Source organism: Notechis scutatus, chromosome 12 (genome assembly GCF_049901735.1).
Source record: "Notechis scutatus isolate UNSWTSFEM ecotype Mainland chromosome 12, rNotScu1.2, whole genome shotgun sequence".
Lineage (NCBI taxonomy): Eukaryota > Metazoa > Chordata > Lepidosauria > Squamata > Elapidae > Notechis > Notechis scutatus.
The window spans coordinates 443,836-460,076 of NC_142020.1; the positions used below are offsets into that span (position 1 = coordinate 443,836).

The 16,241-nt window shown below is 46.4% G+C and overlaps 1 protein-coding gene across 2 annotated transcripts in view; it reads left to right on the forward strand.

Annotated features, from left to right (window-relative positions):
• The first annotated feature begins 2,656 nt into the window (after positions 1-2,656).
• The window catches only part of SYNGR3 (synaptogyrin 3), a 33,150-nt gene continuing 19,565 nt past the window's right edge, over positions 2,657-16,241 (forward strand). Inside the window, exon 1 of one of the 2 annotated variants that reach the window (XM_087973070.1) lies at positions 2,657-2,935. In XM_087973070.1, coding sequence (XP_087829196.1) covers positions 2,837-2,935 — 99 coding nt within the window. In that variant the 5' untranslated portion in view covers positions 2,657-2,836. The remainder of the gene's footprint in view (positions 2,936-16,241) is intronic. The other variant, XM_026683603.2, reaches the window with a different exon arrangement.

The window sequence follows — 16,241 nt, forward strand, 5'->3', positions numbered from 1 at the left end:
TCTATGGAATGAAAATCATCATTGTGACATTAGATGGTGGGGGGGAGAACACGGCTGCACCTTTGATGTAAAAATCCTCCTGGTCTACTGTGTGACATCCACAGTAACTACTCCCTCCATTTGCTCACTCAGGTTGCTAGTATGCATCACAGCCTGACTGCAAGCTGGGGTCGTAAAATGTCTTTATTGGTTCTTAACCATCAGGGAAAGGGATGGTGATAAGGAATTTTTTATCGCTATTCAAATAAGGTCACATGCAGCCTGCCAGAGAAATTAGCAGCAACCCTGTTAGGTAGGCCATCTTACATTCCAGGAACAACTAATGTACTGCAGATCTTTATGTGCTGAGCTAATGGGTTTAATATTTGCAGGGTTTAGCAGGTCCTGGGATTATTTATTATTATGGGTTAGCACATAGCCAGCCAGATGTTCAGACTGGATTTGGCATTTCTATCCATGCATCAAGTCCTTCCCAAGGACCTGGGATAGACAGTTGCTGGTATTTGAGGGTATGAGAGGCATCATTGCAGGGTGGAAGCTGTTGTGAGTCAAGCTGTCTTTTGCAATTGACTAATTGGATTTTGTCAATGCCAATGAGGTTCCAGTCACGCTTAGGTGCCTCTGACCCAGTGGTGGGAGTCACATTTTTTTTTTTTACTACCGGTTCTGTGGGCGTGGCTTGGTGGGCCTGGCAGGGGAAGGATACTGTAAAATCTCCAGTCAGAGGTGGGATTTGCCATTCTCCAAACTACTCAAATTTTCTGCTACTGGTTCTCCAGAACTGGTCAGAAACTGCTGAATCCCACCTCTGCTCTGACCTTTGCTTTCTTTGGCCACAGTCGTTCTATTTCAATTTGCAGGTCTTTGCAATTGGTCCTCTTCTCCAGTTCTTTTTCCAGGTATCGTCACGTCCAACAGCCAGACTTTTTCCTTTTTCTTATCAAAGTGGTTAAGGCTGTGTGTTCTGCAGGTGTCTTGCCAGTTTGAATTCTAAAGTCCCTGAGCACTTTAGCTTCTTAATTTTCTGCTACTTTTTCTATTTTATGATCCTACCAGTTCTTGCTTACCCACCAGTGGCATTTCTTGCAGATCTTCAGTGATGATGACATCATTGTCATCAAGATGTTTCTCTTTCACTGCCCATAGGGACAGGGTGCATAACACCTTATGAATTTAAACACCATTTTAACTTGGTGGGTGTAAATAAGTGAATAATCAATATCAAACAAGCCATAAGTGGAATTGGATGGCAACAGCAAAGCAATGAAGATTTGCAAGTTGTTTTGCTTTCTTGAGACTGGGAATGAGGCAAAATGGTATCCTCCCCTCCTGTCATTACCTTCATTTTCCAGGTGGAGTATCTCACCTGTGGGCAGCAGCCCCAGGCCCACACATGCGCATCCTGAGGCTTGTGAGTCAGATGGAATTGGAGTCTCTCTCTGCAGACCTTATTCTCTCTCTCTCCCCCCCCCCTCCTTCCTTCCCTTTCTCTCTCTCACCTTGTAGAGGTCTTATGGAAATAAAGGTAAAAGAAAATCAGTCATTTATTGTCAATGCATAACATGTGTACAATGAAATTGAAAATATTCTTCCACTTGAGCTGCCAAAGGAAAGGTGCACTAGAAATAAAGGCAATGAATATATTTTGGAAGACAGCACTGAGAAAGCAAAGTAATATGGCTATCATTGCTGCTTGCTTTGTCGCCCGTGCTGCTGCAGCTGCTCTTTCCTTCGAGCAGCCCTGTGCGCACACGCACTGGGCACAGGCTCCTCGGGATCCTCTTCACGACTGCTGCCAGCCTCCACCATCTCCGAAGGCAGCACTCCACTCCCTGACGGTCCTGGCCCCATCCCTGCATCCCACGCAGGCCCCTCATCTGAGTCCTCGCTCTCAGCCATCTGCACCTGCTGCCGGCGAACCACAACAGTAGGTTAAACATGTGAAGGACCCAGGACTGACTGCCACATGCTTGGACAGGTAAAGATGTGGTCTGAGGGTCTAGTGGAGAAGGGGTTGGATTAGGAGCAGGGGGGCAGGAGTTCCAGTTCTGCCTCAGCTGCGGAAGATCCCGGGCAACTCATCTCTCTTTGCCCAGCCTACATCACAGGGTTGTCACTGTGATCAAAATACGCGGTTTGTATTGCACTACAAGTGGATTATATCTATCTACTCAAAACACCAACACTTTGCATAAGGGACGGACATAGACATGTCCTTAACCTGCATGGTTACTGGACACAAGCTACATTGGGAGACATTGAGCCAACCAGATGAAGCCTTTTGTGGAAGGAACTGGGCCCATTATCAAAGCCGCCACTCTCAACATGCCAAGTAAGCAGAGTTTGCTAGCTGAACCCTCTTACAGAAATCTTCATTGGCACGACTAGAATTTGCAAGCCAAGCACAAGCGAGCAAATCCAGAGACTTTCACGTGTGGACTACAGTGACCCAATAGGGGTCGGCAGTCCTGTCCAAGGTCGGCTGGACTACAAAGCTCATAACTGAGGAGAGAGTCTGGGAGAGTCGAACAGCGCCGGGCCACGAGGCTGGCCAAAGCTGGCGGCATCTTAGCTTGGTGGGGCCGAGGAAGAGCCGTCTTGCTCCGCCTCGCCCTGGTTTAGCTCCGTGCAGATCTTCCCCTCGTGTCGGCGTGAACGTGGGAACCCTCCCCGGGCAGAGACGAGGCGGGGGCGCCGGGGCACTGCGGAGCGGCCAGGAGCGCGGGCTGCGCGGCTGGCGGGCGGGCAGGTGGTGGCGCCAGCTCGCCCGTCCCCGCCGCCCCCTCCTCTCTTTGCCTTCGCAGCTCGAGGCGGCGGCGGCGGCGGCGGCGGGACGATGGAGGGCGCTTCCTTCGGAGCCGGCCGGGCGGGCGCGGCGGTGGACCCCGCGGAATTCGCCAAGCGGCCCCAGACCCTCCTCAGGGTCCTCGCCGGGGTAAGAGCGCCCCTTCCTCCGCCCCGAGGCCCTTTGCTCCCCGGGAAAGGGAGTGACGCCGCAGCCCGGGGGCCGCCTGGCTCGTCTCGCCTTCCTTGGCGCGGGGCCCCGGGGCTCTCGTCCCACCATCCGCAGCCAGCCTGGTCCTCGGGGGCAGCCAAGCGGGAGCCGGGCGGGCGGGTGGTCGGAGCGGGGAGAGCTGCCCAGCCGCCTCCAGCCGCTTCTCCAGCCCCGAGGGAACAGCCCTACCCCCCCGCTTTGCAAGGGGAGCAACAAGCGGGCGCCCTTTGCCGAGTCAGCCGAAGACGCCAGCAGCCCGCCCTGCCCTACCGGTCGCGGCACCTCGCTCCCGCCGAGGGGGCTCCTCCGGTCTCGGGGCTGCCGGCTGAGCGGTGGGGAAGCGAGCCTGGCCTCCCGCCGGGCTGAGGGGGAGCGGCCGCGGGGCTTTGGGGAAGAGCTGCCCTCCTGCCCCGCTTGGGCGGCGATGGGAGCGCCCGGCCCCGCCTTTGCGAGGCCGCTTCTTCTGCGGTCTCCTCCCCGCCTGAGGTGGCCTTTCCTGCCGAGGCCCCCAAAGCTGCTGCGATTCTGCTGCGTCTTTTGAAGGGCAGCCGTGATTTCCTCGCTGGCTGTTTGGGTGAGGAAGGCGGTGGGCATTTAGGTAACGCCATCAAAATACTACAGTAATTATGCGAAATACAAGAATTAAAAAGAAAAGGCCTGAAAATCTGTATTGGGAAAAGACGGGGAGGGTGTTGTTGTTGTTGGGGAAACCTGTCATCTTTGGTTTCATGATTTGTGCCCAAAGGGCAACACTGTCATGAAGCACTTGAAGACGGGTTTCCTTCATAAGGGCTTGGGATCTGTTAACTCAGGCTGAAGTATAATCCAGAGGAGGCTGTCATCTGAGCATACACAGAGTACTGTATATTCTCCACTTCCTCAGGCCACTGGCCACATTCACATGGAGACCCATTTCCTTAATTAACCCATTTTCTGGACCAGCACAACATCATGAATGCACTAAATTGGGATAGGTCTTAGCAATATGATAAACCAGATTAAAATTAGCCCAGCATTTGAATGCATGCGGTTACTGGACCGGGTTTCTCAAGCTTAGTGACTTTGAGATGTGTGGACTTCAATTCCCAGAGTTTCCCAACCAGCATTTCCTTCCAGGCTGTGGAATTCTGGTAGTTGAAGTTCAGATAGGGTAAAGTTGCCAAGATTGAGAAATACTGTATCTATCCTTTCCCTGGCCTATTTAAATGTTTTGGCTTTACTCAGGAAAATAAACGTGTTTATAGAGCGGGAGAAATAATGTATAGTCCCAAAAGGAAAGAAAATTACCTGTGACAGTCACAGAGTGACATTGTTGAAGGCTTCTGTGTCTGTGTCTGTAAGAACTGCAACATGTTCGTAGCCAGGAGCTCCATTGTTTAAAGGCCACCTTTTCAGCCTTCAGGGTTCTTGTTCATCTCTTTGTACTGTTGGAAGAAATGTCCTTCTGGGTTTAGTTCCAAGTGGGGAAGAAAGACACTGGAAACACGGTGACTGCTTGGAAAGATGGTTTAATGGTGGACAGCAGGACCACATGGCTTGGAGCTCCAAAGAAGGAAGGCACAATCACATGCTGCAAGATGAAGGAAAAGAAGGGAGGCCTGAGGTGCTGAGAGTCCCTTATATACCCTCTGTTGGGATTTGAATTTGAGCTTTGTGTTCTGATTGGTTGTCAGACTCCCATGGGGCCATGCAGGGGCAACTCTGTAGGCCGTCCTGAGTCCCAGGCTTGGTTGAGCCTGGCTGGGTGATGATGTAATGCAAGGGCTTTGGGCAATTCCTATTATAGCAGGGGTCCCCAACCACCGGTCCGCGGACCGGTACCGGTCCGCGGAACAAGTCCTACCGGGCCGCTGGTTTGCTGGGCGCCGCCATCTTTTTTTGATGAAAAAGTGCTTCCGGTGAGCTTTTCCGGGTAGAAAGCTCACCGGAAGCACTTTTTCATCAAAAAAAGATGGCGGCGCCCAGCTTATGCCGGTACCGGGCCGCGGCATAAAAAAGGTTGGGGATCACTGTATTATAGCTCTACCTGGAGGAGATCTTTGTTATGTAAAATATTATGGCCGGGCCTTAAATGGCCCACCCATTAACAAAGGTCGGGGTGAGCTTCTGCTTCTGGGGTGAGTTTCTGCTTCTGAGTTTCTACTCTTTTTAGGGGAAATATTCTGCCTTTTTAATATTTCCTAGAATATTTCATTTTTTTAGGAGAGGGGTGAGTGCTAACTTTCTACAGTACTTTGAGAGTCAGTAGAAACCAATACAATAATTTTGATAAGCCTATTGCCCTGCTCAGGCTGCACCAATAAAGGGGGTTCAGTCTAGGGGGTTCCAGCCACCCCAGAGAGGAGCTGGCCACTCAGACATAGCTGCAAGTTGAAGCTGATCAAACCCAGAAAGATCATCTTGGCAGCTGTTAAGCTGTGCAAGCAGCCCTCATTTTAACTCCTCACACATCCATCTCCTGAAGCTGATGCCTGTTTTTGATTAGCAAATCTCTCTTCTATTTTGTGGGCACTGTCACAAAATGGCTGCGATGGGCTGGGCTTATTAATGGCTGAGCTCCCAAAATGGCCATGACCGTTTCCCGAATGCCCGCTTATCAGAAGGGAAATAAGTAAGATTGCTCCCCTCGAAATGCTTCTATCAGCTTGAGTGCGTTTCTGCCTTTTCTTCTGGGCAAGTGACTGGGCTCCCAAACCCAGTTAAAATCAGCCAAGCCATCAATATGCAGTGAAGGATGGTGTCAGTCTGCCCTCCCTTCTTCTGTAAAGCTGGCTGCCTTGCAAATTTGGGTTTCCAGGTTTTCGAGGCCTGCAATAAACATGTTGAGCAGCCCAGAGCCTCTGTGTGTTCCCAGCCTCACCCAAATAGTTTCTGCAGCCCTCAAGCTTTCTCTGTGTGGAATTGGATTGTTTGCTTGCTGTTGTTAAACTTTGCATCAATGCTACACGCAGTACAAAGTTTATCACCTTGTCAAGAAGGATTTTGCTGGGGACTTTATTAGATTCTTCAGGATGCTGTTCTCAGCCACAAGATGCAATGATAACTGAGTCATCCAACCTGCAGTGGACGAGCTTCCATGATGTGGAGGCTGACTGAGCTCAAGAGATGAAGGAAGCCAAATCTAGCAGTTTCACAAGCTGGAATCTCCCTCAGAAATTCCTCTGTTTGACAACAGCAACATTCAGGCCTTCAGGGAAGCAATTCTGGTGGTGTGGTGACAAGTTCCTTGGCTATTTCTTCCCTCCAGGTGTGGCCTTTTCTTACGTCGAATTTGCTTCCTCTTCCTTTTTGGGGTAGGAAAGGACATGAATACAGAATAATGAAGGGACTGTAGTCCAACTTGCTCCTCAAGCAGGGGTTCCTTTTAGTTCCTTTTAGACGAATGGTTGCCCAGTCTCTTTTTAAAAAGGCTCCAATAAGTACACACAACTTCTGGAGTCAAAAGCGAACAAGCTTGGGATGCAGTTGAGGTCAATCACTGGGAACAAGGTTTAATCTCCTGCGCTCTCTGAATCGCGCTGATGGAGAGAATTTCCCCAAGGGTGGGCTTCTTCTATGTAAAAATGGCTGTAATAATATTGCTACCGGGAGTCCTTGACTTGCAGCCACTCATTTAACAATCATCTGAATGGCACTGAAAAAAGTGACTTCTAATCAGTCCTCACCCTTATGACTGGCACAGCATCCCCAGGACGAAAATTTGGGTGTTTGGCAACCAGCAGGTATTTATGATGTTTGAACAGGATCATATGATTGTCATTTGCAATCTTCCCAAGCTGGTTTCCAATAAGTTAATGGGGGGAGCTGGATTTGCTTAATGACCACAGGATCAACTAGTGCAGAGGTCTCCAAACTTGGAAACTTTAAGACTTGTGGACTTAAACTCCCAGAATTCTCCAGCCAGCTCTGCTAAAATCCTTGTTGTTCTAAGCAAAAGAGCTGTGGTTCTGTCTTGAAAAGTTTGTAGATTTCACCAAAGAAAGAAACAGTGACCTAAGAACTGAAGACAAATCAGGGATGGGCTTGGGAACGTAGTTCCATCAACAATGCTACCAGAGTTGGGTTCTGGCTAAGGTGTATTTTTAGAATCACAGAAAGTAAAGGTTGGAAGCGTTCTTGAGATTGTCTAATCTAACCCTACGCTCAGTATAGAAATCCACTATAGCATCCATCCAGCCTCTATTCGAACACCTGTAATGAAGAGTCTAGTACTACTTTCCAAGCAAGCACCATCTTTCATTGTTGAGCACCTCTTACAATTATGTGATTCTTCCTGACATCCATTTGAAATCTGCTTTCTTGTAAATTAAGTCCATTATGTATAGATGCAGAATAGGCAGTGCCTGGCTCAATGGTCGTGTCTGTGTGGGGGATCTCGGATCACCGCTTAAGTATGAGCCAGCCGTGTGCTGCAGCTGCTAAAAGCCAATACAGGCCTGGGCTGCATCAACAGAGGGATAACATCAAGATCACCAAAAGTGGTGGTAAGGCTCTGTATTGCACTAGTGAGGCCACGCTTGGTTTAGGTTTGTCCCAGCCTCTGAACTGTTCTGCCTTCGACATGATAGCCCTTCATACACTTGAAATCACCAATTATATCTACGACAGACTGAGTGCCTCTAACCATTTCTCATAACCTTTTCCTTCCAGGACATGCTCCAGTTGCTCAGTTTGTCCAGTATATTCTTCATAAAACGTGCCCCGTAGTGGACACTGTGTTCTAGCTATATTTGTATAACCAATGCAGAATAGAGAGAAACAAAGACTTTTCTTGATTTTGACACAAAATGCCTCTCTAGCATTGCCATTGCCTTTTATGCAGCCATCTTATACCCCGGCTCATGTTCAGATTTGATCCATCAAGAAACCTAAATCCATATTACATGCACTGCTGCTCAGTATGGTCCCCTATATTCTGTACTGATGTCTTTGATTTCTTTTCACCCAAAAGATTGTGCTTATCCCATTGGAAATTCACATTGCTGGCTTCTTTCCTTTCTTCTTGCTTGTTGCATTTTATACTATTAGATCCTCCCATGCTACGTAGCATATTGGGCAGCAAGGGGTCACCAGCATTTTTGGTCTTGGGTGAACACTTCAGCGTCTTCCCATGTGATGTTTAGTTGCTTTAAGTCTTCCATGAATGCTCTTCACTGTATATTTCGAGGGTGGCCTCTTGGTCATTTGGCATGGGGGAAGTCCATCTCATTGCCTTCTTAAAGATTCGATTATTCTCCATGCAGAAAACATGACCTGCAAGTTGGAATCTTCTGCATTCAACAATATTATGTAGTTTGCAGGAGAAACTCTTTTGAAACACTTCTTTGTTAGTAATATGGTCAAAATAGCAAATCTTTAGGATTCAGTGAAGACATTTTCGTTGGAAGATGTCGAGTCCCTTGTTATTACTTCCTGACACTTTCCAAGTCTTGCTGGCTATCGGGATCACTACGGAAGTGAGCAAATGAAATCAAGTTCTAGTGATATAGACGATGAGGGCCAAATTTTATTCATCCTCTGGGATTTTCCAATGCGTTACTTAACGTCCCTCTCTGCATTTTGTTCAATTACACTACCCAAATAGGTAAAGCGTTCTACTTCCTCAAGTCGCTGTGATCCAAGTGTGATTCCTTATACAGAGGTGGGATTCAGCAGGTTCTGACCAGTTCTGGAGAACTGGTAGCGGAAATGCTGAGTAGTTCGGAGCCACGCTGTTCTGACCCAAACCCTTTTCCAATAAAACAAACAATAATCAAAGGGAACAGAAACCTTTTAATGAGTCTTATGAATCTCCAGTTAAAAGGCTGCTGCAAACTAATTAACTTTGATAAGCACAAATCTTGCCAAAACTGTGAGAGACTGCCAAGAATCACATAAGAAATATTTCACAGCACAAGAGTCTTCAAATACCAACTTCAGATACTGTAATGTCCACAAGGCTGAGTTTCAAAACGTCTTTGCTTCCTGCAAAGATCGTTCACTTCACAGCTGGCTTTTATCTTGAAGGAGGGGCAATTACCTTGCAGCTTTTCTCCTGAGTCGCCCATGCTGTTGCAGTTGCTCTTTCCTGCAAGCAACCCTGCACATGCACACACTTGGCACAGGCTCCTCAGGAACCTCCTCATTGCTGCTGTCAGCCCCCACAATCTCTGAAGTCAGCAGTCCACTCCCTAATGGTCCTGGCCCCTCATCTGAGTCCTCACTCTCCTCAGCCGTCCGCACTGGCTGCCGGCAAACCACAACACACACCCAACAGAACCAGTAGTAAAAAAATTTTAATCCCACCACTGTCCCTATATCTATGTGATGGAGCTCAGATACAAGATCTTTTATTTCTCGGCACTTATCTTGAGACCAATTTCTTCATGCTTCTTCATCTAAGGCACTTGTTGTTTCATCTTAACTTTCTCAAGTAGCACAATATCATCTGCAAAATCCAGGTCCCCAAGGCAGTCTGGGTCAGAATAATGAATGCCTTTCCCGGCATGTGATGTTTTTTGCCTCACGAGGGCCATAAGGAAGAGGAGCGGTGACAGAATACAGCCTTGTCTAACTCCAGTAGTAATTTCAAAGAAGTTTGTGTGGCCATTTTTGGTCTTAATGCAGCAGCTTGATTGTAGGTATAAGTCCTTAAAGATAGTAATGAAGACTGTTAGTAACCGTATCAATGCTGCCAGAGGGATTCCCGGTGGACCCTGCCAAACGGTTTCTTAAGGTTGATGGCCAGCAGCTGTCAATAGTCAATGCATTGTTCTGTGATATTTGGTAAGGTGAAGACTTGCTCACCGAAGGACCTTCCACGGTGAAATCTGGCTTGTTCTTTTCTCAGATGTTGGCTTAGGGCACTTGGCAGCCGCCTAAGGAAATTATGCAAAAGGTCCTTCCAGGCACTGAGAGGAGGAGGATGCCAGGTGGTGCACTCTGAGTTGGTAACTTTCTTGTTGGATTTTGCCGATCTTTGGTAATGACCTCTTTGCCAGGCCTCTGGAACTACACCATTTACCTAACACTTATTACACAATGTTGTCAGCCTTTTTACCACAGCCTGTTTGGCATGTTTTAAGATCTCATCTGAGGCACCTATTGTTTTTTAAGGCTTCAAATTGCCGTCTTTCCTTCTTCAGTAGTAATTTAACAGTATTCACCTGAAGCTCTTATTAGGCCCACTCTTCATTAAAATTGTACATAATGGATGGGTTTGGCTGGTTAAGAATTTCTCGGAAGTGTTGAAACCCATTTTTTATTCTGCTCATCTTGGGTGACCAGAAACTTCCCATTCTTTATCCTTCATTGATTAAATCAATCAATTAAATTTAATTGATTGATTAAATTGATTAAAAAGAGACTGAACAGCCATTTGTCTGAAATGTGTAGAGTCTCCTGCATGAGCATTCCAATCGTTCTGTTCTGTTCTATTAGCTTAGTCTAAATCTTCTCCCTCTCTCTTTCTATTCTATTGGAACACTGAAGGCAGTCTTCATTCCATTCAGTTTGTTAGCTATGTAAGAAAAGTTATGGAATCTTTCTGATTGGCTGCTTCTTGTGTGTCAATGCTTTTCCATTCCAACCATTCTTTCTTGTCTTTCTGGCAACTTCTCTTCTCCATCTGATCAAGCTCTATATATTTCTGGTTCGATTTTTTTCTCATTTCATCCACATCTTTGACTGGTTTTGTTTTAATGTTATAACTTTTCTTTCATCAATCAGCTTCCATGGTTTGTCTTGGATCCACTGTGCCTTCCATTTTCCTTGTCTTCTTCCAATGATACTTCGGGCGCAATTTATAACGATGTTTCTCACTTGTTGAGATTGTCCTAAACCTTGATAAGGTGTTTGCTATCCTTCTTTTTTGTGTCTTGCTTACTTTCAATAATCATGTTTTCCAAGCCTTTCTCTAACTCATTTACAATAACATTTCAGAGCTCTGCCAGGCGTCCCTCGATACTTCTTTCTAGTTTGATGTGGAGCCATTGACACATATTGATTATTATTGGGAGCCATTATACAACCAACTCTTGAGTCCAGCTAATAGTTCAGCTGAGCATCACTATCAGGATCTCATAATCCCATTTTTTGGCCTCCTTCCATACCTCGCCCCCCCCCCCTTGAATCTTGATTGCTGTGCAAGGCAGAAGCAGGCAGACTTTCTAAAGCAATTGGCCTGCTTGCTTTGCTTGAAGTAGGAGAGAAACCTTTACACAGTTTCAAAAATCAACAGGTGTGCAGAGTGCCTCATCTCTTAAAAGAGATCAAACCTTTAAGACGTTTCAGGTTTGTTCACTCCTGAGATTAGGTGATATTTAAACTCCCAAGTCCTGAGATTCAGCAACATAATTTGGAGGGAGTTCTTTAATTTGCTAAAGCATCTGCCCCCTCCTGCCCCCTCCTCAAAAGCCTGACTGATATTTTGGCTCATCTGTGACACAAATTAAAACATGTCCCCAAGGACTTGTGGAAATTTTTAACAGTTTGCAGCTGGAAAAAAAAAAAACCCTTTTGCACTATATTTAAGTGCTCAAAGCCATCTATTGAGAAAATTAGTTATGAAATTACAATATAAAACTGCCACTAAATATAAAAATTGGATTCTGGAATTATGAAACTTTAATTCAGCAACGCTAATGAACAAGAGTAATAAATTACTCAGTTAATATTTAGGCTACCTTTAAATACAGGTAAAATGAGCAAGATCTTAATATTCCACCCAAATGTGCATCTGAATGTGCCACTTTGAAGAAACACTTGAACATTTCCATTTGTTTGCAAACCCTTTTGCAGCAGGTGGTTTTTGTTCACCTTAGGCAACCAGACAAGTATCCGTAAACTTCCTTATATTTTCCTGGCAACGAACAGCCTCCACAGCTGGCAGTCACCACTGCCACTGGTATATTTTCCAGTTGCTCAGAGCCATATCTGAGGCTGCCCCATCTATGGGTAGCTCGACCAGCTGTTTCCATGCCATACCTGCTGTCTTTTAAGTTTGGGGGCTTCTGTGCCTGTGTAGGGCAGCCATCAAATTAGTCTGTCCCAAGGGACCATTTCATGAAGGATCTCTGTGTGGTGTGTTATAGCCAGGAGATGGCGAGGGTTGACTCACTGCCGTATCTTTGCAGCTTCAGAGGTTTTGCCTTGAAGTGACTGTCCTTTAGCACCATCCAGGGGACCTAAGGATCGGCCTGGACACAAGCATCCTTTCCAAATCCGCACTGGCCATGATAGATGTGCTGAGGCCTTCTATAACTGGGACAAAATACCTTCCCCCAAATTGTGACTGAAAAACACGCTATGCAAGATATAGAGACAGAGTGCCAAAATGGAGACTTCCTGGCTGTGACAAATGAAGCAAGAAATTATATCTGTAATCTAAACATAATATTTTATATCTTTATCTCCTGTGTTTTTCATCAAAGTGTGATGTGAATGTTCCATACAATAAATAATAACCCCTGTGAATTAATATTTCCCTCCCAAAAGCTACTGGTCCATGGAAAACAATCATGAATATTCTGGCCCAGGAATTCCCAGGCGAGTGCAGCCTTGGGTTTTTTCTGGGATTCAGCCAGGCCTGCTTGGCTTGGGAGAAGCTGCTTCCACAACTATGTAGATATTCTTGGTCTGAGGCAAGCCAATTCTCTGCCATTTAGGCACATCTTAAAGGATACTTCATTAGATTTAAGATAGTTGGGCCTTTTCTTGAACTGAATGTTTGATTCCTAAGCATTCCCCCTTCCAAATCAGATGAGTCCTTTGGGGCGATGTCTTCCAGAGTCCAAAGGCTGCTTAGAATATTAGGAAGTTGGAAAGAGCCTGGTTGCCCCTTTTCCTGCCAACTGGCTTTTGTCTGCAAGATGGCATTGAATTATTTGTTTTTTCAATAGTCCTTTGCAAGGCAAAATGAAGTTTTTGCTTAACTTCTTAGATGCATCAATGTGATAGCAATTACAGTATGATACATACACACACACACACACACACACACACACACAGGCTTACAGTCCTCCACTTCCTATCCTGGCCTTTCTGCTCCATTCTCCATGCTTCTCCTCCAGTCTCTTCCTCATTGCTGGCTTTCCATCAGGTACAGTTGGCACTTCCTGTATACATTTTTTCCTAGCCAAGTTGTCCTTCACTTTCCTCCAAGCAGCTGCAGTTTTGTCAGGTTTCATGGCTGACATTGCTAGGAAGAGAAACACCTCTGTTTATCCAGGGGAGAATTTATCTGGCCAGTATTCATCTGATTCAAAGAAGAGGAGGCATCAGTGACTGAATAACAGAATAGCAGAGTTGAAAGGGACCATCAAGGTCTTCTAATCCAACCCCCTGCTTAAGCAGAAAATGCTATAATCCAAACAAATGGCCCTCCAGTCTCTTTTTAAAAGCCACCAGTGTTGGAGCACCCACAACTTTCGGAGGGAAGGCGTTCCACGGGTTCATTTTCTTCACTGTCAGGAAATTCCTCCTTAGTTCTAGACTGCTTCTCTCCTTGACTGGTTTCCACCCATTGCTTCTTGTCTTGACCTCAGGTGTTTTGGAGAATAGCTTGACTCCCTCTTCTTTGTGGCAGCCCCTGAGATACTGGAACACAGCTATCGTGTCTGCCCTAGTCCTCCTTTTCTTTAGACATGCCCAGTTCCCAAAACCGTTCTTCATATGTTTTAGCCTCCACTCATTGTAACTTTGAACAGTCACCGCTGTCCACCATTATTATTTCCTTGGAAGAAAAGACCAGAGGCCTTCCATGAAATAAATGTGTCACTTTGCAAAGCATCACTGGTACAAGCTCCAAAAACCAGGCATGCTTCGAAAAGTGAAAGTCCTTTGGAGAAGGCATCCAGGCAGGGAAGCATCTCCTCTATCTCTGCAATGGGGATGAATGTTTCAGAAAGGATTATTTTACTGAAATACGGGCTCTGAAGGCAAAGAGCGGCAGGAAAGGGGATTGAGAGGCACACGGTCCCTGCCATCTTTGGCAAAACTCTTCCCGGCTTTGTTCCTGAACTTGCACAGGACTCACCCTTTCCCGTCAGCACCACACAACCGTGGCACAGAATTGGAAGACCCCCTGTGTCATGTGGTGGTGCAACTTGTTGCTCAATGCAGAAAGTATTTCAGACCGGCTGCACACTGGGGTGTGAAAAATGTCTACTTGATGCTCTTTATCACATGAAGAATCTCTCCCTCACAAATCTCACTGAATCTGTTATCCTGGCCTTCATTTGCCCTGAAGATACTGAGTTGTCTTTCATTTCTTCAAGTGTCATCCAATGCACCTCAGGTAAATTAAATGGGTTATCTAATCTGAACATTAATATAAACCGGCTACCCAATTTGCTTTTGTCTATGATCTACAGCACACTTTTATATTAGGAATTTTAAATGATGAATTTTCTGCTCACAATGCACTGAGCACGTTAACATTGGTGCTGTAATTAAACTGTGCCTCTTTCTAATCTTGCCTGGGCTTTGAACTGAGAGAGATGCTAAACAAATACTTTTGCAGCTTTGTAAGAAGGTTGAAAATGTCATGGTTCCTGCAGATCTCAGGATCTTGACTGATGCCTAAACTTGCACTAATTTAATGCAGACCAAACTGCTGGGGAACTGCTAGGTGGCATGGTGTAGGGCTGAAGGCACGTTCTAGTGAGTTCTAGTTCCTCCTTAGGCATGAAAGCCGGTTGGGTGACTTTGGGCCAGGCTTCCTCTCTCAGGGTCGTTGCTGTGATGGGCAAATACAGGAGAAGGATGGAGTATTTGCTATCTTCACTGCCTTCTTTATTTCTTTATATCCCACCCTTAAAAAATAAATGAGGCTCTTTGGGGTGGAGCATCCGAGGGTCCTCTCTCATCTAGGAAGGTCATATCGGTCAGTAGGTTCTTCTCCCATGCCATCCTGTTATCCAGGTATTCCTCTTGTTGACCAACACTTGTCTCATGCCCCTGTCAGAGTCTGATTCTGAGGAGGAGGCTGAGCAGCTGACAGGGAGTGGGAGTGTGGCTCTGTTGGCTGTGGAAGAAACTGAGGAAGGGCAAAGTCCGGCTGGGCAGAGCAGGGGAGAGGTAGAGCAAGGTAGAGGGAGTTCAGAGGAAGACCCAGGCCCACCCACTCTTCATCCTAGGGCACGCAGGGAGGAACGGAGAAGAGAGCAACACGGGTTGCATGGCTTATGGAGGAGGAAAGGGCCCTGATTCCCACTGTGTGTTTTGCTGGCCTTTCAAGTCTGAAATTCCTTCTGCCCTGTCAAGTTAATTACTGCAGCATGGTTTGTGTGGATTTTTATTTATAGTTTATATGTACTTGGTTTTCGGACTGAATTTCCTCCACTTAAAGACTGTTCTTCAGAGAGTTTTTTTCTCCAGCCGAAGGTAACCTGGACATTGGGGGCAAAGTTGGAGGTATTAAAGGGACTCTTCTTGCTTATTTGACTGTGTTGCCTTTGGGTCATTTATTTATTTATTTTATTTGGTTTGTCAATTGCTTGCAAGATAATAGGTATAAGTAAAAACATAGTTATGAATACATGGATACATTGAAGAAAAATAAAAGAAACAATAGGACGGGGACAATAGGCACGTTGGTGCGCTTATGCACGCCCCCTACAAGCCTCTTAGGAAGGGGGTGAGGACAATAGTAGACAGTCTAAGGTTAAAGTTTTTCATCCCAACTTGTGTGTTGCTTTTCGATCCCTGGCAGCCACGTCCCACAGTTACAGAAGCCACCTTCCATTAGGCCGGAGTGTTTTCCTTGCTGGGCCTGAGAGCTGCTGCTCTGATGCTGCTAAGAAGCTCCGCTTTGCAGGGACTCTGGTAGTTCCTCTTGACCGGAGGACACTTGCAAGCAGGGAGGTCGAGGAGAGAAAAGCCTCAAGGCAGGGAAGGCTTGAAACGGACTTTGTCTTCATTTGCACGATGGAGGCAAAATTGCCCAGGCTTTATATTTCATTGCTACTTCCAACTCTTGGCTGATAGAATTGCGGCCAAGGATACCTATGCTGACCACAGTCTCTTTTCCTCCAACTTATGGCCCTTTCTTCAAGCTTCCCTGCTCTTCTCCCTCTTCTGAGGAAGAGTTCAGAAGTTCTCCTAGCTTAGAAAGGAAATCAAGGCTCCTCTGACTTACCTGACTTGCCTCCATGTGGTTTTCCTGGCCACAATGGGCCACTGTCTCTCCCTCTCCCTCTCTCATCCGGGGATCCTCATGGTCTCTCGCCCCCAGAGTCTTCCCGCCTGCCTGGCTTTCTGTGGGGAA